This window comes from Mus caroli, chromosome 11 (assembly GCF_900094665.2).
Source record: "Mus caroli chromosome 11, CAROLI_EIJ_v1.1, whole genome shotgun sequence".
NCBI lineage: Eukaryota > Metazoa > Chordata > Mammalia > Rodentia > Muridae > Mus > Mus caroli.
The window spans coordinates 48,552,671-48,569,777 of record NC_034580.1 but is presented as its reverse complement, the minus strand read 5'-3'; the positions used below and the strand labels follow the sequence as shown (position 1 = coordinate 48,569,777).

The 17,107-nt window shown below is 48.8% G+C and overlaps 1 protein-coding gene across 1 annotated transcript; it reads left to right on the top strand.

The window, feature by feature from the left end:
- Positions 1–10,203: 10,203 nt before the first annotated feature.
- Positions 10,204–16,198, top strand: Il4 (interleukin 4). The gene is made up of 4 exons (XM_021178194.1): positions 10,204–10,394; positions 10,660–10,707; positions 14,608–14,760; positions 16,005–16,198. Exons 1-4 carry the CDS (start codon positions 10,263–10,265, stop codon positions 16,098–16,100), a joined length of 429 nt encoding a protein of 142 aa, XP_021033853.1. The 5' UTR covers positions 10,204–10,262; the 3' UTR covers positions 16,101–16,198.
- The last annotated feature ends 909 nt before the right edge of the window (positions 16,199–17,107 follow it).

Genomic DNA, 17,107 nt, shown 5'->3' with positions numbered 1-17,107 from the left:
GGAGGACTGTCCTCCGCCTCGGACGTGTCGTTCCCTGATTGGCTGCAGCCCATCGGCCGGAGTTGTCCTCACGGGAAAGGCAGAGCACATGGCGTGGAAAGCTACCCCGGCACATGCACAGCTTGCTTGTTTACTACTTAGAACACGGGTGTCAGTGCCATCAGCGCCATCTTGTAATGGCGAATGTGAGGGCGGCTCCTTACAGGCATGGTGTCACACACCTTTAATCCCAGCACTCAGAAAGCAGAGGCAGGCAGATCTCTGTGAGTTTGAGGTCAGTCTGATTTGTAAAGTGAGTTCAACAACATCCAAGGCTGTTTCACAGAGAAACCCTGTCTTGAACCCCACCCTAAAAAAAAAATCTAAAAAAAAAAAAGTAAGGTCAAAAGTAAGAACCAAAAGTTGTTCTTTGGTCTCCATCCATCTGTATGGAGCTGCACAGGTGCACATGTGTTTAAACGTTTATTTGTGTATACACAGACACACACACACACACAGAAACACACGGACACACACACACACACACACACACATTTTTTTAAATGAAGGAGGTTTTTCTTTCAGTCCAGTTCCAAAAGGAGCCTTCACTCTACAAGATGCATATGGAGCCATTCCAAGTCTCACCACTAGGGGTCCACAGCTAGTCGTATGCTCATCCTGTCCACAGCTCCAATTCTTCACACTTCTACACTGTGCCTCAGACAGAGGGGGGGACCTGTGGTTCTCAATAGGCAGTACTGGGCCCTTTGGGGACAGAGGATTCCTTACACTGTCACAAGACAAAGCCGCTAAAAGCTGACAGCAAGGAGGTGTCCCAGTAGGAGCAAGAGCAGGAGGAAGAAGCAGGAGAAATTTAACTTTGACGCATCACCTTGACTCTTGGTCCTAGAGGAGCCATTGGACATCTAGGAAGCCACTGGGCACTTTCTCCTATATGCAATGGAAACTCTCAGCAAGGCCAGAGACAGGGGAGCTGAAGAGAGCTGAGAGAGCCTGTGGTGAGTGGGAGACAGAGCTGGTCAGAGCGTAGGGTGAGCTGCCCCTCAGCACCCCGGGCTCAGGAGGTTTCACTGAAGGCGAGAGGGACGGGGGCGGGGGGTGGGGGCTCAGGTGAGAAATGAGATTCAATTTCCGTTGAACTCCACAGCAAACAAACACTTCTGCTACTCAGGCAAGGTGTTGAAAACACAGTCACTTCAGGGGTTTCTCTGCTCAGTATGCAGAGGAGCTGTGCAGAGGACTAGGCCTATGTCAGACAATGGTGTCTGAGGAGAGCTAGGAGGATGGGGCTAATCAAGCCATCCACTGTCATGTTTACGTTGCAGCCGCGCCTTGCCCCTGCAGGCAGCCAGCCGGTCAGTGGGTACCAGGCTCTGTTTCGTTCCTCTCCTCTGAGATGGTGGCAGGTGCCCCTGGCCACGCACCAGGCTGAGTGTCCTGACCACGGGGAACCCCGGTTGTCTGGTCCGGCACTTTAGGCTGGTCAGACCTAGAGCTGTGTCCACAGCCACCCTTCTCCACAGTGCCCCCTCTCACTGTGAAAACTAAAAGTCACGAGGCCTCATTATCTTCATTCATTTCTCGGCTCCACCCAAAAGCGACAGAGCGCATGGCTTGCAACGAACTTTCCCAGATCAACTGATTTCTCGGCAGCCAGGGAGGGCCCCATGACGAAGCCACTCGAAATCCCAGAAGCAATTTTCTACTTACGACCTCACTTTCTGTTGTTCTCTCTTTCTCCCCCTCCACAGTGCCATCTCGAGTGGAAAGTGATCCCCTCACAGAGGGCCTAAGAAACTCCCCGAGTCCTGCCCTGTCTGGGCTGCTGTGTGGTCAGAGGTGACGCAGGCACCAAAATTAAATATAGCAGACCTCGTCATCTCCGCTCTGAGCATCACAGTGGACCAGTGCGTGGGGGCTGCACTGCTCTTCCTGCAGCCCTTGTGAGGCAGCAGCCCTCATGGGGCAGCCAGGTTACAGCCACCTGTGATTCCTGGCTGATTCCTAGCCCTACCCAGGCCGGCTCTTAAGGAGTTCCAGGGATATCCGGAGGGAAAAGCAATTTCTCATCTATTTTACTCCTCCATGTTCTCCTCCCTGCTACATACTCTTTTTTGTTTGTTTGTTTTGTTTTGTTTTGATTTTCGAGACAGGGTTTCTCTGTGTAGGCCTGGCTATCCTAGAACTCACTTCGTAGACCAGGTTGGCCTTGAACTCAGAAATCCGCCTGCCTCTGCCTCCCAAGTGCTGGGACTAAAGGCGTGTGCCACCACTGCCCAGTACGAAGCACATTCTTGAGGTCCATGGAAGGGACAGATCAGGACTTGGGCTGGAGACAGGACAGCATCCTAGAACTCTCAGCAATTCCAGGAAAGGATCCAGTCTGGGATGGTCACAGCTGTAGCCCTGCCAGAAGTGCCTTCTCTCCTGAGGCTGAGGCTGCAGGGACACATGATCCTTACAGATGAGAATAGCAGCTGATGTCAACTGCGCTTTCTCTGTCTCTCTCTGTGTCTCTGTGTGTGTCTCTGTCTCTCTGTCTCTCTGTCTCTGTCTCTCTCTCTCTCTCGTGAGAAAGCGTCCCAGGCATCTCAGGGAACAGAGGAGCCCAAGGCCACACAGACACTTGTCCACACACCCTCTTCTCTAGTGCATGTGCTTTGGTAGGGTCCTCTCTATGTCTGTGATCATGGTTCCTTATCTGGACCTTTCGAAGACATAGGCAGAAGACATGCAGCCAAAGGCTCAGGGCAAGAATTCAGGGTTAAATCAACTCTGGCTTTAAGTTCTATGGTGTCTCCAATTGCAGAACTTGTTGCTTGGGCTAAGTCTCAGGTGCCACTCTGAGACAGAGCTCCATCCATCTACCCACCCACCCATCCATCCCACCCACCCATCCCACCCACCCATCCTCCCATCCATCCATCCATCTGCAGGGATTCACTACAGCCTTACCAGGTACCACGGATCTGGTTCCTGAGCACAGCAAGGTTAGGTTACATTCAGTGAGACAGTGAGACAACAAAGAGCAACAGCACAGAGGTGCCTGGCACCTCGGAAGCCACAGAGGAGAAGCCACTGGCCAGTGGTTGGGGCAGAGCACAGGAAGCCAAGTGCACCTCACTTGTGAGATGGGTGAAAACAGAGGTCTGGCTGGCTGGAGAGTCTGTGTGAGAGATGTTCTTTGCATTAGCAAGACCAAAGCATCAAACGAGAGTACTGGAGTGGCCCAGGTCTTGATCAGACAGACTCACAGCACATGAAGCCTAACTCCGGCACTCAGGAGGTATAGGTAGGAGGGACAGGAGTTTGAGGACTGTGAAAAATGTCTAAGACCTTGAGGCCAAGCTGTATCTGAATCAGATTTTAGCAGAGCCATTCTGGTAGTGAGGGCTGCAGAGGGCAGGGCCAGGGAGACTGCTTATCAGGCTCCTGTAGAGACCCGGGTGGGACAGGATGGCAGTAGAGGGGGGAGAGTCTAATTCTGGAGAGGTGTGTATGCAATATATGTGCAAATTACATGTTTATACTTTATATAATATAAATTAAACATGCATACGATATCTACTGCCTGTTAATATATACACACAGTTTCTATGAATTCTATGTTTGTGTGGACGAATGTCTGTGTACAACATGTAGAGGCAGATGAGAAGGTCAAGTATCTTCTGAAGACAGTGTCTCTCACGGAGCCTGGAGCTAGGCTGGCAGCCAGCGAGCCCAGTCACTCTCCTGTCCCCATTCTCCACAGTGAGGGAGCTCCAGGTGCCTGTGGGAACACGTTGGCTTTTTTTATATGGGTGCTGGGGATCTGAACCCAGCCCTCATGCTTGCTCAGCAAGCTCTCTTAGCCTGAAACATCTTCCCAGCCCAGTACTTAAATATAAACCCATGCACACTTTTCTGCAGAGCTGCACACATTAGCCATGTGCACTACCACTGAGCTATACCTCTGAGCCACATATCAACCTTTTTGGTTTGATTTTGTTTGTTTCTAGTTTTGTTTTGTTTGAGACAACGTAGCTCTGGCTGTCCTGGAGCTTGCTGTGTAGATCAGGCTGGCCTTGAACTCACAGAGATCCTCCTACCTCTGCTGCCCAAATACTGGTATTAAAGGCATGAACCATTATGCCCTGGCCCCAAATCAGTTTTGTTGTTGTTGTTGTTTTTTTTGTTGTTGTTGTTGTTGTTTTTAAGTATGTGTGTGTGCAATGCCCCCGGAGGCCAGGAGAGGGCATCAGATCCCTGGGAGCTGGAGTTACAGGTGGTGGAAAGTCAACTGATGTGGGTGCTGGGAACCTAACTGGGCCCTCTGCAAGCATGGTACAAACTCTTGACTGCTGAGCCACCTCCCCACCTTCTAAGGGATTTATTTTTAAAATGTCAAATATTTACAAAAGTACCCCTGAGGAATCCATTACCCAGCCTCAATGGTTAGCATGTGAGGGTCGGTTTGTCTCATCTCTACCCTCCTTACTCCCCTAGTGACAAGGACTGGATCCAGAGTCCAGGTGAGAGCAGAAGCTGGTTGGGGTGGATGCAGCCCGTGAGGTCTGGATGCGCTATGTGTGAGAAACCTGAGCTCCAGTACGCCATCAAAGCTGGATTGTGGACGCCATGTTCCTTCCTGGAGCGTGGCACGGCCTGGCCTCCCGAGTCTCAGGCCACAGCACAGGGTCTCCATCTTCTCCGTCCTCCCAGCTTACCACTGTTCCACTGCACAGAGAAGTCACTTTGCTGATGTCACAGTGTTATCAATCCATCACCCTTATCTCCTGTCACCTCCCACGGGCCTCGGTGACCCTCACTTCTGCTTCTTGAGACTCCCACTCCCTGGGGCTCTGACCCTGCCTGTGCCCAGCTCTTGGTTAGGCCTCCTACCCCTCTTCCGGTATTACCAGTGGGTAGTGGATCACGTCTTATCCCCCTTGCCTCTCTCAACCCAGTATAACTCCATTTATGGGAATGCCTCCGTGTTCAGAGCCACAGAGGCCGCTCAGCTCAGCATTGCTGATCTCTGACCATATCTCACACCTGCTAAACTCCCAGAAGCTCCTGGGTCACCTGCAACCGACTTCTCACTCAATCCAACGTGCATTCGTCGTGAGTGGTGACCCGTGGCTGCCACTGCTGCTGGTGATGATCACAGCTGGGTTTGGGGTTGTTTTATATTTTTCTTTCAAAAAACATTGTATACTTACATATTTTTTNNTTTTTTTTTTTTTAAATAACTTTTTTTTAAAAGATTTATTTATTTATTATATGTAAGTACACTGTAGCTGTCTTCAGACACTCCAGAAGAGGGCACCAGATCTCGTTACGGATGGTTGTGAGCCACCATGTGGTTGCTGGGATTTGAACTCTGGACCTTCGGAAGAGCAGTCGGGTGCTCTTACCCACTGAGCCATCTCACCAGCCCTACATATTTTTTTCTAATGTGCCAGATACCACACCAACACTTGACACTTATTACCACACATGATTTTCTCACACCACTTTTCTACTGCCAGCCGGTTTTACTGGAATACCCAGACAGAATAACTTTCTCAAAGCCACTCAGAAAGATGTCTGGAGCTGGATTCAGAGGTGGTTGACTCCAAGTCTTTGTGTGTGCATATGCATGTGTGTATAGATATGTGTACATATGCATGTGTGTATAGGTATGTGTACATATGCATGTGTGTATAGATGTGTGTGCATATGCATGTGTATATAGATGTGTGTACATATGCATGTGTGTATAGATGTGTGTGCATATGTGTATGTTTAGATGTGTGTGGAAGTCAGAGGACAACTTTCAGGGAGGGAGTCAGTTACCCCTTCTGCTGTGTGGGCCCTGGGGATTGAACTCAGGTCATCAGATTTTGATCTATTGAGTCACCTCACTGGAGTCCTGACTCCAGGTCTTAACTCTACCATGATACTGCTAAGCCGCTCAAAGCACGGGGTTCCTTCCCACTCTCACACTCGGGCCACTCTCAAGGAAACTGCAGATTCTAACTGCCCCCATCCATCTGTTCTCCCTTTCTGATTCCCTTCACTTCCTCTAGGGCTTCCTCAACACCACACTGGGCCTTCCACAGGCTTCTTGCCTGGTTCTGGCATTCAGCCCCACAGTGCCAGTCCCAGCTTCTAACCTCTGAGGAGCTGAAAGGGGCGCCTTCCTCAGCTGCAGGGAGAGAAGGGAAGGCAAGTCTGGGCTGGGGCAAGCAGGCTGTAGGGACAGCCAGCCAGGCCTAAGGACACAGCGGGGTTGCTTGGTTCCATTCCTTTCTCCTTAAAACGGTGCATGTGACACTATGGTTCGACATTTCCTAGTGGCAAGTCTGAGCATCTGCTGAAGTGTCTCTGGGTGGAGACGGTTTCTCCAGAGAGCTAGGCACGGCTGAGGAAGGTGATGCTGTCTTCCTCGCCCAGTGGGCTATGAGGACACCAAGTTTCCTCCTGGAATGACTCGGCAGGTTGAAAGGTCATCACAGCTGCATCTCAGCATCGCGTCACCCAAGCTCCAGGCCCTTCTCAGAGTCCTAGGCGCAGTGTGCGCACACCCACTCCTACAGCCCTCTCAACACTCTACCTGCATCCACCTCCCTTTCCTGAATAAAGTGCTCATGGTGCGTCATAGTCAGCTTCCGGGTTCATAAATCTAAGGACTGAAACCCAACACTGAAACTCCTCAGAAACAAGTGTGAGGACCAAAGCGCGAATGTCTGGACTTGAGTACTATAGTCATTCAGCCAACCAAAATGTGATGAGTAATGAAGTACCCACTGTGTGCAGGGTGCTTAACTAAGTACCTGAACTTAGTACTTAGAACAACCTCACAAGGCAAGTACAACTGTCACTCCTTAGTTTGGGGACTGAGGCTGAGTGTATGCCCAAAGTCACATGCGAGGACACAGAACAGCTAGGTCTGACAAGCAGCGGGTGTGTGTGTGGGGGGAGGGGGCTAGAGTCTTTTTCCTTAGTCATGTTGCAATGGTATATCAGGTGACTCGGGCTAAGTGCTTTCTCCATGGATCTCAGCCTTGTGGCTCACAGGAGCCCCAGGGGAGGGGGTGCACAGCTTTCTCCTCACTGTGTGGAAACCAGGCCACAAGCCCCAACCTTCTGGACTCCATACTCTGGTACCCAAAACTGCTCAGTGGCTCTCTGCTCACAAAGGGCTGGAGAGGGTCTGTGACAGTCACCTGCCTGCCCTGTCCCTCCACTAACCACCACTGGCTGGCTGTCACTCTCTTTTCCAGCCTCTGTCTTATCTGCTCCATTCACAGATAATGTGAATCTGTCACTTGGGGTGGCGTTGGACGTCCTTTCTATTCTTTGGGAAGACTTGGAGTCTGGGACTATTCAGACTCTTTTCTCTGACTCCATCCAACCACTGAAACAAGCAAGACAAATGGAACTTTGCTTCTGAGCGGAGTTGACTCGCTCTATCCCTTTCTGACTATCATCTTCCCACAGAGCCCAGCAGTTAAGGTGCTGAGAGGAAAACCTGACTGGTCTATTCTTTTCCCCAGGGACACTGTGGGATCCAGCCTTCCCCTTCCCTAGGTGTCCTTCTGGGTCCCTTCTTAGCAGGATTCTTCCAGCTATGGGTGACAAGTTCCTGCTGGATATCAGTCTCTCGATGCCCCACCCTGGCTCTCGCGCAAGCTCAACCCCAGCCAAGCTCAACTGAGGCAGGATAGCTGCTTATCCTAGAGGTGCCCTTTCAAATGCGCGTCTAGAGAAGCCCACCCTCAGTTAAGAGCACTGGTTGCTCTTCCAGAGGATGCTCATTCAGTTCTCAGCACCTACAAGAAGGCTCACAACCATCTGTAACTTCAGTGTCAGGGGTCTCAACACTCTCTTCCGGACCCCAGAGGCATCGGGTATATGTTTGATACACACATGAAAGCAAAATAATCAGATGCATAAAATTAATAATTCTAAAAAAAAAAAGCCAAATTGAAACAAACAATACTCCTCCACCTGTACTGTGAAGGATCAACTTCAGAGCCAGAGAGACGCTCATCGGGGAGACGCTTGCTCACCATGTGGCTGAGAGGATCTGTAGGACATCACAGAAGTGGAAGAGGGAAACCAAGCCCATGCCATAAGTAAATAACTCATTTATCTACTAATTTATTTTAGGTTGTCTAGACAGGGTTTCTCTGTACTCTGTGTAGCCCTGGCTGTCCTGAAACTCACTCTGTAGACCAGGCTGCTCTGAACTCAAGAGATCCCCCTGCTTCAGCCTTCCAGTGCTGGGATTAAAGGTATGGGCCACCACTGCTCAGCTTAATCTTTTTTTTTTTTCTTGTAATGAACCCCCTTTCACCCAAAGAGAGCTCAGGCCTTCATCCTGGCTCTTCGCCCAGGGGAACAGACTTGGAATTTGCCTTGTTGCTTATCGATCATCAGTGCCTGGAAGGTAACAGTTTCCCAAGTACTGACTGTGTCCCTAGGCCCACAGAACATGACTGTGTCCAACTTTACAACAGTCACAGTTAATATATATATATATATATATATATATATATATATATATATATTTGTAAGTGGGGTATGGTGGCTTATATCTGTAACTTCAACACTTGAGAGGTGGAGGCAGGAGAGTGACCATGAATCTGAGGGCCAGCCTTACCTACATAAGTTCCTAGGTAGCTTGGACGTCAGAGTGAGACCCTTCACATTTTTTTTATTTTAAAAATTAGAAAGAAAGAAAGAAAGAAAGAAAGAAAGAAAGAAAGAAAGAAAGAAAGGAAGGAAGGAAGGAAGGAGGAAGGAAGGAAGGAAAGAAGAAGGGAAGGAAGGCTTATGTATTATAAACATCTTCAGTTTTTATTAATTAAATAACAGTAATGGAAAAACAATTTAACATACAATGACAACCTTAGCAACAAATTTTTCTAAATGATCTTCCAGAAATGAGAAGTCAGAATTGGAGGCAGGGACTTGGGGGATATGTAGACCCTTTCTACTCTGTAAAAAAGACCTTTGCTTCCAAGCAGATGGCAGGGGTGTGGTGCTCACTGCTGGTGGGGGGCAATGAGTACCTCGCCAGGGCCTGCATTCCTTAGATTAAGGCAGTGGGCTGGGGGCAGGGTGCTGACTGAGAGGGTGAGAGAGGGCTGTTTCCTGGTTAGTGAAGGATGTGGTTTTTTTTTGTTTGTTTTGTTTTTTTGTTTTTTTCGAGACAGGGTTTCTCTGTATAGCCCTGGCTGTCCTGGAACTCACTTTGTAGACCCGGCTGGCCTCGAACTCAGAAATCCGCCTGCCTCTGCCTCCCGAGAGCTGGGATTAAAGGCATGCGCCACCACCGCCCGAAGGATGTGTTTTAAGTTCATTGAAAAGGCAGCCAGTCATTCTTGGGCCAGTGAGATGGCTCAGGGGGAAAAGGTGCTTGCCGCCAAGCTTGTGAGTCTGAGTTCAAGCCCTAGGATCCAGACGGTGCAAAGAGAGACCTGGTCCCCTGACCTCCACACTGATGCTGTAGTGCACATAGATACACACACGCTCACATGAAGTAATTAAAAAAAAATTTTTTTTTTTAAATCAGCCATTTCTCAGGCTTCTGTCTAAGGTAGGAACAATCTTCAACCTTGCCCAGAACCTCCACATAGGTAAAGCCTCATTCCACGGTCCTGCCTGCCCCACTCCATGTCACCTCTCTGTCTCCAAAGACCACAACCTTGTAAGATCAGCTGGGCTAGGATTCGAGAAGGTCTGCCTCCATCATCCTTCTATGAGGTAAGACCCCAGAGTCAGCTTTCCCAAGATATCAGAGTTTCCAAGGGGCCCCCATAGCAGGAAGCAGCTAGGCCCAGGTGTGCGTAAGGCAGACTTTCTTGATATTACTCTGTCTTTCCCCAGGGCGACACCAGCACCCTCGGACACCTGTGACCTCTTCCTTCTCTGCAGGAGGAGAGCCAGTGGCAACCCTACGCTGATAAGATTAGTCTGAAAGGCCGACTATGGTGTAATTTCCTATGCTGAAACTTTGTAGATTTAAAAAAAAAAAGGGGGTGTTTCATTTTCCAATTGGTCTGATTTCACAGGAAAATTTACCTGTTTCTCTTTTTTCTCCTGGAAGAGAGGTGCTGATTGGCCCAGAGTAACTGACAATCTGGTGTAATAAAATTTTCCAATGTAAACTCATTTTCCCTTGGTTTCAGCAACTTTAACTCTATATATAGAGAGATCTCTGCCAGCATTGCATTGTTAGCATCTCTTGATAAACTTAATTGTCTCTCGTCACTGACGGCACAGAGCTATTGATGGGTCTCAGCCCCCAGCTAGCTGTCATCCTGCTCTTCTTTCTTGAATGTACCGGGAGCCATATCCACGGATGCGACGACAATCACTTGATAGAAATCATCGGCATTTTGAATGAGGTCACAGGAGAAGGGGTAAGTACCTATCTGGCACCATCTCTCCAGATACCCAGGTGATACTGCCGGGGCGATTCTAGGCTTAGAGAGCTGAGTTGCTAGAGAGGTGGACGGACAGCAGGTGGTTGGGGCAGGACTAGGGACAAAGCTCAAGAGACCCTGCTACTTCCACCTTGGAGGCAGAGGGGGGTCTCCCAGGTGGGGGATGGGAGGTGTAGCAATGCTTTCTCTGTCCTGCTTGGATTAACTTTTATCTTTTGCTCTTACCCCTGTCTGTATCAAGACGCCATGCACCAAGATGCTTGTGCCAGATGTCCTTACAGCAACGAAGGTAAGTGGACCTGTGGGGTCTGCTTTGGCATATTCTGGAGGTGGGAGAGGAAGGTCACACACACACACACACACACACACACACACACACACACACACACACACACGTATGTATCTGAATGAGAAATGTCTGTGATAGAAACCCAGGAGGCCCAAAGGAGGTGCCTTTATCCTTTGTGGAGGCTGAGTTACTCTCCTCAGTTTCAGATTTCACTAGACTCAGAAGACAAGTCAGAGAAAACCAGGATTTATTCCTTGTAACTCAGATAAGAGTACAGATATCTAGATTCCTACCTGGCCTTGCTTGATACGGTATCTAGATCTAGATCATAGGAGATACACAATTTGTGCTGTTGAGTGAGAAAATTCTCTCTCTCTCTCTCTCTCTCTCTCTCTCTGGCCATGCATTTCTGAAAAAAAAATACTCTCTCAAATACAGATATGAAGATTACAGGTTGAGAAGGCTTTTGCTTTGTCTATGAGACTTCCTATGGTCCCTACAGGTCTCTTTCTGGTCACCTAACAGTCATCTGATGGTGACCCACTGCAGGGCCTCCTCAGCTCACTGTTCCACCCCACTCCCCTAGCTATCCCCTAGCTGGGAGCTGTCCTCTGGCTGGAGTCTGACCATCCCTGCTTCTGCTTGGACATCTCTCTTCCCCTTCTGCCTGCTGCTCTGCCCCGCCCCCGCCCCTCCATTTGTAGTGGGAGGGGACAGATGTGACAGGCTGATAGTGCATTTTCTCTGACAAACATATGACTTGGCTATGCTGTATCAATAGCTTTGTGCACTTCAGTTCCTGTTTTCATGGAAACACACCACTGAGAATGAAAGGCCCCAAAGTCTTGACTTACCAGTGGTCTCCAGACTGCCTGCTTTTCACATGAGGTCAGGAACAAAGACCTGTGGGGTGGCTGGGGTGACAGTCCTGCACCCAAGCCATGGATAGGATTCATCCTGCTTCACCAGAGATCTGTCCTCCCGGCTCGATCTGGATGATCTCATTTTACTCAAGGTTACTCCAGGAGTCTGATGCAGGATGAGTTTCTGAAGGACAGATGTACATGTATGTATATATGTGTACATTCATATGCATATATGTGTCTACATAAATGTCTATCTCTTTCTCTATCTATCAGTATCTATCTATCTCACTGTTTTCTATAGATGCAACCTTAAGTATTTCCCAATTCTGAGTCCTACCAGAAACTGAGTCTACTGTCCTGTCCTAGCAAATGCCAGGGCAGGGACCAGCTCTTGAGGACTGGGACCAGAGGAATTGTGGGGTCTGGGTGTGAGAGCCTTTGCTTTTGGCTGCAATTCTGCCGTCCACTAACAGAATGGCCCTTGGTAGGTCTTCACAAACGTGGGAGGTCCGGTGTTTACATTTGGAGAAACAAAGGTTAATTCTGAGGTCATATGAGGGCAGCTGTAAGAATTTAACTGAAAGTGTCTGTGGACGGCTCTAGGACTCAGACCTAAGGCACAGCCTGGCTTCCGAGATGCAATGAGTCTGAGGAAGGGCCATCAGCCAGGCAAGCCTACAGGGCTCCAAGTCTGGGTCCTCTCCTGGGAGGCTGTTCTGGAAGACTGCATGTACCCACTCCCCAAAACCCCTTAACTCTCATGCTGGCTTTCCTCTTACCCATTCTGCCCCAACATTTACATGAGCTTGAAAAAGAGCCTTCGGGGCTTCCTTCACACTCGCCTGTTTTGTGGCCCTTCCCCGAGCTGCTTCAGTGCCTCCTGGGTAATTGGTTTTCCCCTCCTCCCATTCTGTCTGTCTCCCAAACATTTTGCTTACCTTCACAGTGTGGCTTATTCACACTCCTCAAAAGTGATATGAAGGGGACTACTTCTTTAGGGTTCCCAAAAGACTACCTTGCCAAAATCTAGTACCTTTACTTTAACTCTTTTGGGGATCAAAAGTCCCAGCATCTCCAAGTTGGGTAACCCTGTTGGCTTAAGGAGGAGTGTGATGAGGTGAATCTCGGGTGTCACAGGCAATACCAGCTGGATTGCTGATGGCCATTCGAGGATAAGCAAGTGGCAGGCACCAAGCTGGCTGTTCTGGGAAGAGATTCTGAGGGTTCCATTGGCTGGCTTAGTTCCAATTTTAAAAAAGAGTGTTTAAGACTGAAGTCCTTGAGATACACTGTGTGTGGTGTGTGTGTGTGTGTGCGTGCATGTGTGTGTGTGTTCATGCATCTGTGCTTGTTCACATGCATGCACATGCATGAATACGTGAATACACGTGTGTTTGTGCACATAGTAGCACCTTCTATATTGCTGTCTCCTTCCTTCTTTCTCTCTCTCTTTCTCTCTCTCTCTCTCTCTCTCTCTCTCTCTCTCTCTCTCTCTCTCTCTCTTTCAAACACAGGCCCTAATTGGCCTGGAACTTGGCAATAGGCCAAGCTGGCTGCCCAGGAAGCCTCCTGTCTCTCCACCTCTCCTGTAAGGTACACAATCACATCCAGCTGTTTTTTAAGAAAACAAAAAACAAAAAATAAGCAGGTTCTAAGAATTGAACTCAGGTCTTCATGGTTGCAAGGCAAGCACTCTGGCCCCCGAGCCGTCTCCTCCGGCCCCACTTGGTTATTTATGACACAGTGCCTCATCTAGAGCACTGACTGACTAGATTGGGGCCCAATTACAGATAAAGAACTGTAGTAGGGATAGGACTAAGTTTTCATGGGCCCCAACGAGGCTGGTGGCGACACGATGGTAGAGAGGGTGGTTTTGTTTTGTTTGTTAGTTTGTTTGTTGCTGTATTGATCCCAGACTCTCACACATGCTAGGCAAGTGCTCTACCACTGAGATCACCCCCAGTTCTGATATTTACCCAAGTCTTAGCAGTGTAAGAGTTCTCTCTGGCGGTGGGATTAGTGAATTCATTTTTGTTAAATAAACCCTAATAGTTGGGGGGGGGAGGCAATTGTTTAATCCCAGCACTCGGGAGGCAGAGGCAGGTGGATTTCTGAGTTCGAGGCCAGCCTGGTCTACAAAGTGAGTTCCAGGACAGCCAGGGCTACACAGAGAAACCCTGTCTCGAAAAACCAAAAAAAGAAAAAAGGGCAATTGTGAAAAGTGAAACAGTTTAGAAACTGCTTGGGCCGAAGGCTCCCCAGGTTTCATCACCACACATGCTGGCTCAGTGGGCCCAGGGTGGAGCCATCAGAGTAGCTAAGAAGTCCCTGGTCTGCAGGCAACTGAGTAGCCAAGGTCGTGCATAGGCTAAAAGCAGTTTCCTTCAGTGGAATACAGACTGGCTCACACTCAGACAGTCTCCATGATCTGTCTGTGGTCCTCCACTGGTGCATTCTGTCTTCTGAGATCTGAGTTCACAGGAAGAGCCAGGAGCTCTTACCTCTCCTGATGATGGGCAAAGGCTTACTAAGGCCCAGGTCAAGGGCACCCTCTCCCAGAAGCCTTCTCTGACTGCCTAGACCAGGCTCCTGGACACTTTGTCTACACTGGACTCCTATCTCTGGCTTTCCTAGGGACATGCCTTAGTCCTCCATTGGACTATGAGTGTTGCCTTCTCCCTTGGGTAGAGCCACAGGTAGCATCAGTGGACATAAAGAGGTTCTAGTGCCATATCTGGCTAAGAGATATGTGCCTGTGGGCACTTTGAGCTAAAAGAAAAGCCCACCGGGTAGAAAGATGAAGACTGGGGATGCAGACAGGTGTCCCCACTCTGCCATTTACCTAGGGGTGTGTGGCCTTACTGACCTCAAGGTTTTCAATAAAAACCTTCAATAAAATATCGAAGAGAGGATCTTCAGAAATACTTTCCTACAGATTCCAAGTTGAGCAGATCGACATTGGGGCAGAAAAAACCCTCTCAGGCAAGTTCAAAACGAAGCAGCCAACAGCCTCCTGTATCCTTTCTCTTTGCAGAACACCACAGAGAGTGAGCTCATCTGTAGGGCTTCCAAGGTGCTTCGCATATTTTATTTAAAACATGGGAAAACTCCGTGCTTGAAGAAGAACTCTAGAGTTCTCACCGAGCTGCAGAGACTCTTTCGGGCCTTGGGATGCCTGGATTCATCGGTAAGCGGAGTAGGGCAACAGCTTGCAAGTGACCTGGCACAATGAGAGCAGCATTGAAGACCAGTAGATGAGAGTGCCTGCTCACTCTCATGGAACGTTCTAGGGGAGTAGTTAGAGGAGATGAACAGCAGTACAGTGCCCAGGTGTGCTCATGGGAATAAGAGAGTGAATGGTGGAGCAGATATTTGGATTAAGTGAGGAGGCAGGCGAGATGGCTGACTACCAGACAAGGGCCTGGAGGGGAATGCATGCACTCCAGTGTGACTGGACCAGAGTCAAGAAAGTAGGTTTAGCCGGGCATTGGTGGCACATGCCTTTAGTCCTAGCACTTGGGAGGCAGAGGCAGGTGGATTTCTGAGTGTGAGGCCAGCCTGCTCTACAGAGTGAGTTCCAGGACAGCCAGGGCTACACAGAGAAACCCTGTCTCAAAACACCAGAAAAAAAAAAAAAAAGAAAGAAAAGAAAAGAAAGAAAGAAAGAAAGAAAGAAAGAAAGCAAGCAAGCAGGTTTAGCAGCTGAGCTCACTGGAGCCTTTGGATGCTGTCCCAGGGATGGAGGGAAACACCTAGTTACCTACAGGGTGGAGCCCATGGTGTTCACCAATGATATTTGTTCACACTGGCCCCTGGGTAGAGGTGGGTGTGGGCAGATAAGTAGAGAACAAGATGGCCTGGTGGACAGCCATCCTAATATGGCCAGGAGAGTAAAGGCAGAGGCTAACCCAGACTTGGATAGTCACTGATGGATAATGTCAACCCTCTGTACCACCTCCCAGTTGTCCCCAAGAGATGGGACTGAAGACTGAAGGTTTTGTTAAGTGAGGTGACTGGTCTAATCTAGTCAATGAATGACTGGAGTAGCTGAGACCCAAACTGCAGCACCGGCGTGGACGGTGTCTCCTAGGTTACTCGTTATGTACGATGTCACCACTCTGAAATGCACCTGCTTCCCTGGCAGACAGGTCGAGTGGCAGCAGAGCCAGGTCTGAGCCTGCACATTATGTTACTCGCTCCAGCCGTCTCTGTCCATGGCACACCCCTCAGAGACTGTGGCACCGTGATGGCCGACCAGGAGTGACCCTAGCAGGTCAAAAATTGCTGGCCTCACGACAGCCAAAGCTCGAAGTCTAGACAGTCTGGAAGCCCTGGGTTGAACACGTTTTGGAGACTACCGTAGTCAGCTTAACCCAGGCCCGACAGTGAGACCCAAATCTGTATTCACACAATGAAACATTTCTTTTATAGATAAGCTGCACCATGAATGAGTCCAAGTCCACATCACTGAAAGACTTCCTGGAAAGACTAAAGAGCATCATGCAAATGGATTACTCGCAGTCCTGAGCCGCCATGCTTTAACTTATAAATTTTTAATGGTTTTATTTTTAATATTTATATATTTATAACTCATAAAATAAAATATTTGTATAATGTAACAGAAATGATAACTAATGACACTTCATTTGGCAATAAGGTGTCTACTGTTAGAGAAAGCATTTAGCCTACCGTGGCTTCAGTGCTGCAGATACAAGAGAGAGCTGGCTTCCCTTCCGGGAGTTCCCACCCTTCTCAAGAGCATAAGGCACAAGATCATTAAGGGACAGATGCAGGCTGGGGAGACGGTTCAGCAGTTAGGAGTACCTGTTGCTCTTCCAGAGGACCCAGGTTCAATTCCCAGCACTCACATAGCAGCTTAAAACAGTAACTCAAGTTCTGGGGGAGCTGATGTTCTCCTCTGGCCTCCTGTGGAGGTACACAGACCACATGCCTGTAGGCAAGACACCCACACACATAAAAACAAAATAAAATAAGGACAGAAAGGCCAGGGAGATGAATCCAGAGGTAGAAGAAAACTTACTCCCTGGAATTGTCCTCTGACACCCCTCCCAAAACCCCTAACACGCATACCCCCCCTCACACACACACACACACACACACACACATACACAAATGAGGGGTATGCATATATACACATGTATACACATACATACACACAAATGGGGAGTGATATACATACACACACACACACACAAATGAGGAGTATGCACACACACACACACACACACACACACACTAAGTAAATAAAACAGAGAAGAACAGAGGCATGGCACTACACCCTACCTTCCATGGGGAGGGATTACTGAGACAACAGAGCCTGTGGCTTGTGAAACAAGAACCAGAAATCAAAAAATAATTTTTTGAAAGGACAAGGAATTGGTAGCACTTACCTACAATCCAGTTTGAAGCAGGCCAGTGTGCGTCCCCAGATCCATATAAAAGAGGAAGAAGAAAATCAACTCTACAAAGATGTGCTCTGACTTCCACGTATGCATCATACAGATACACAATCA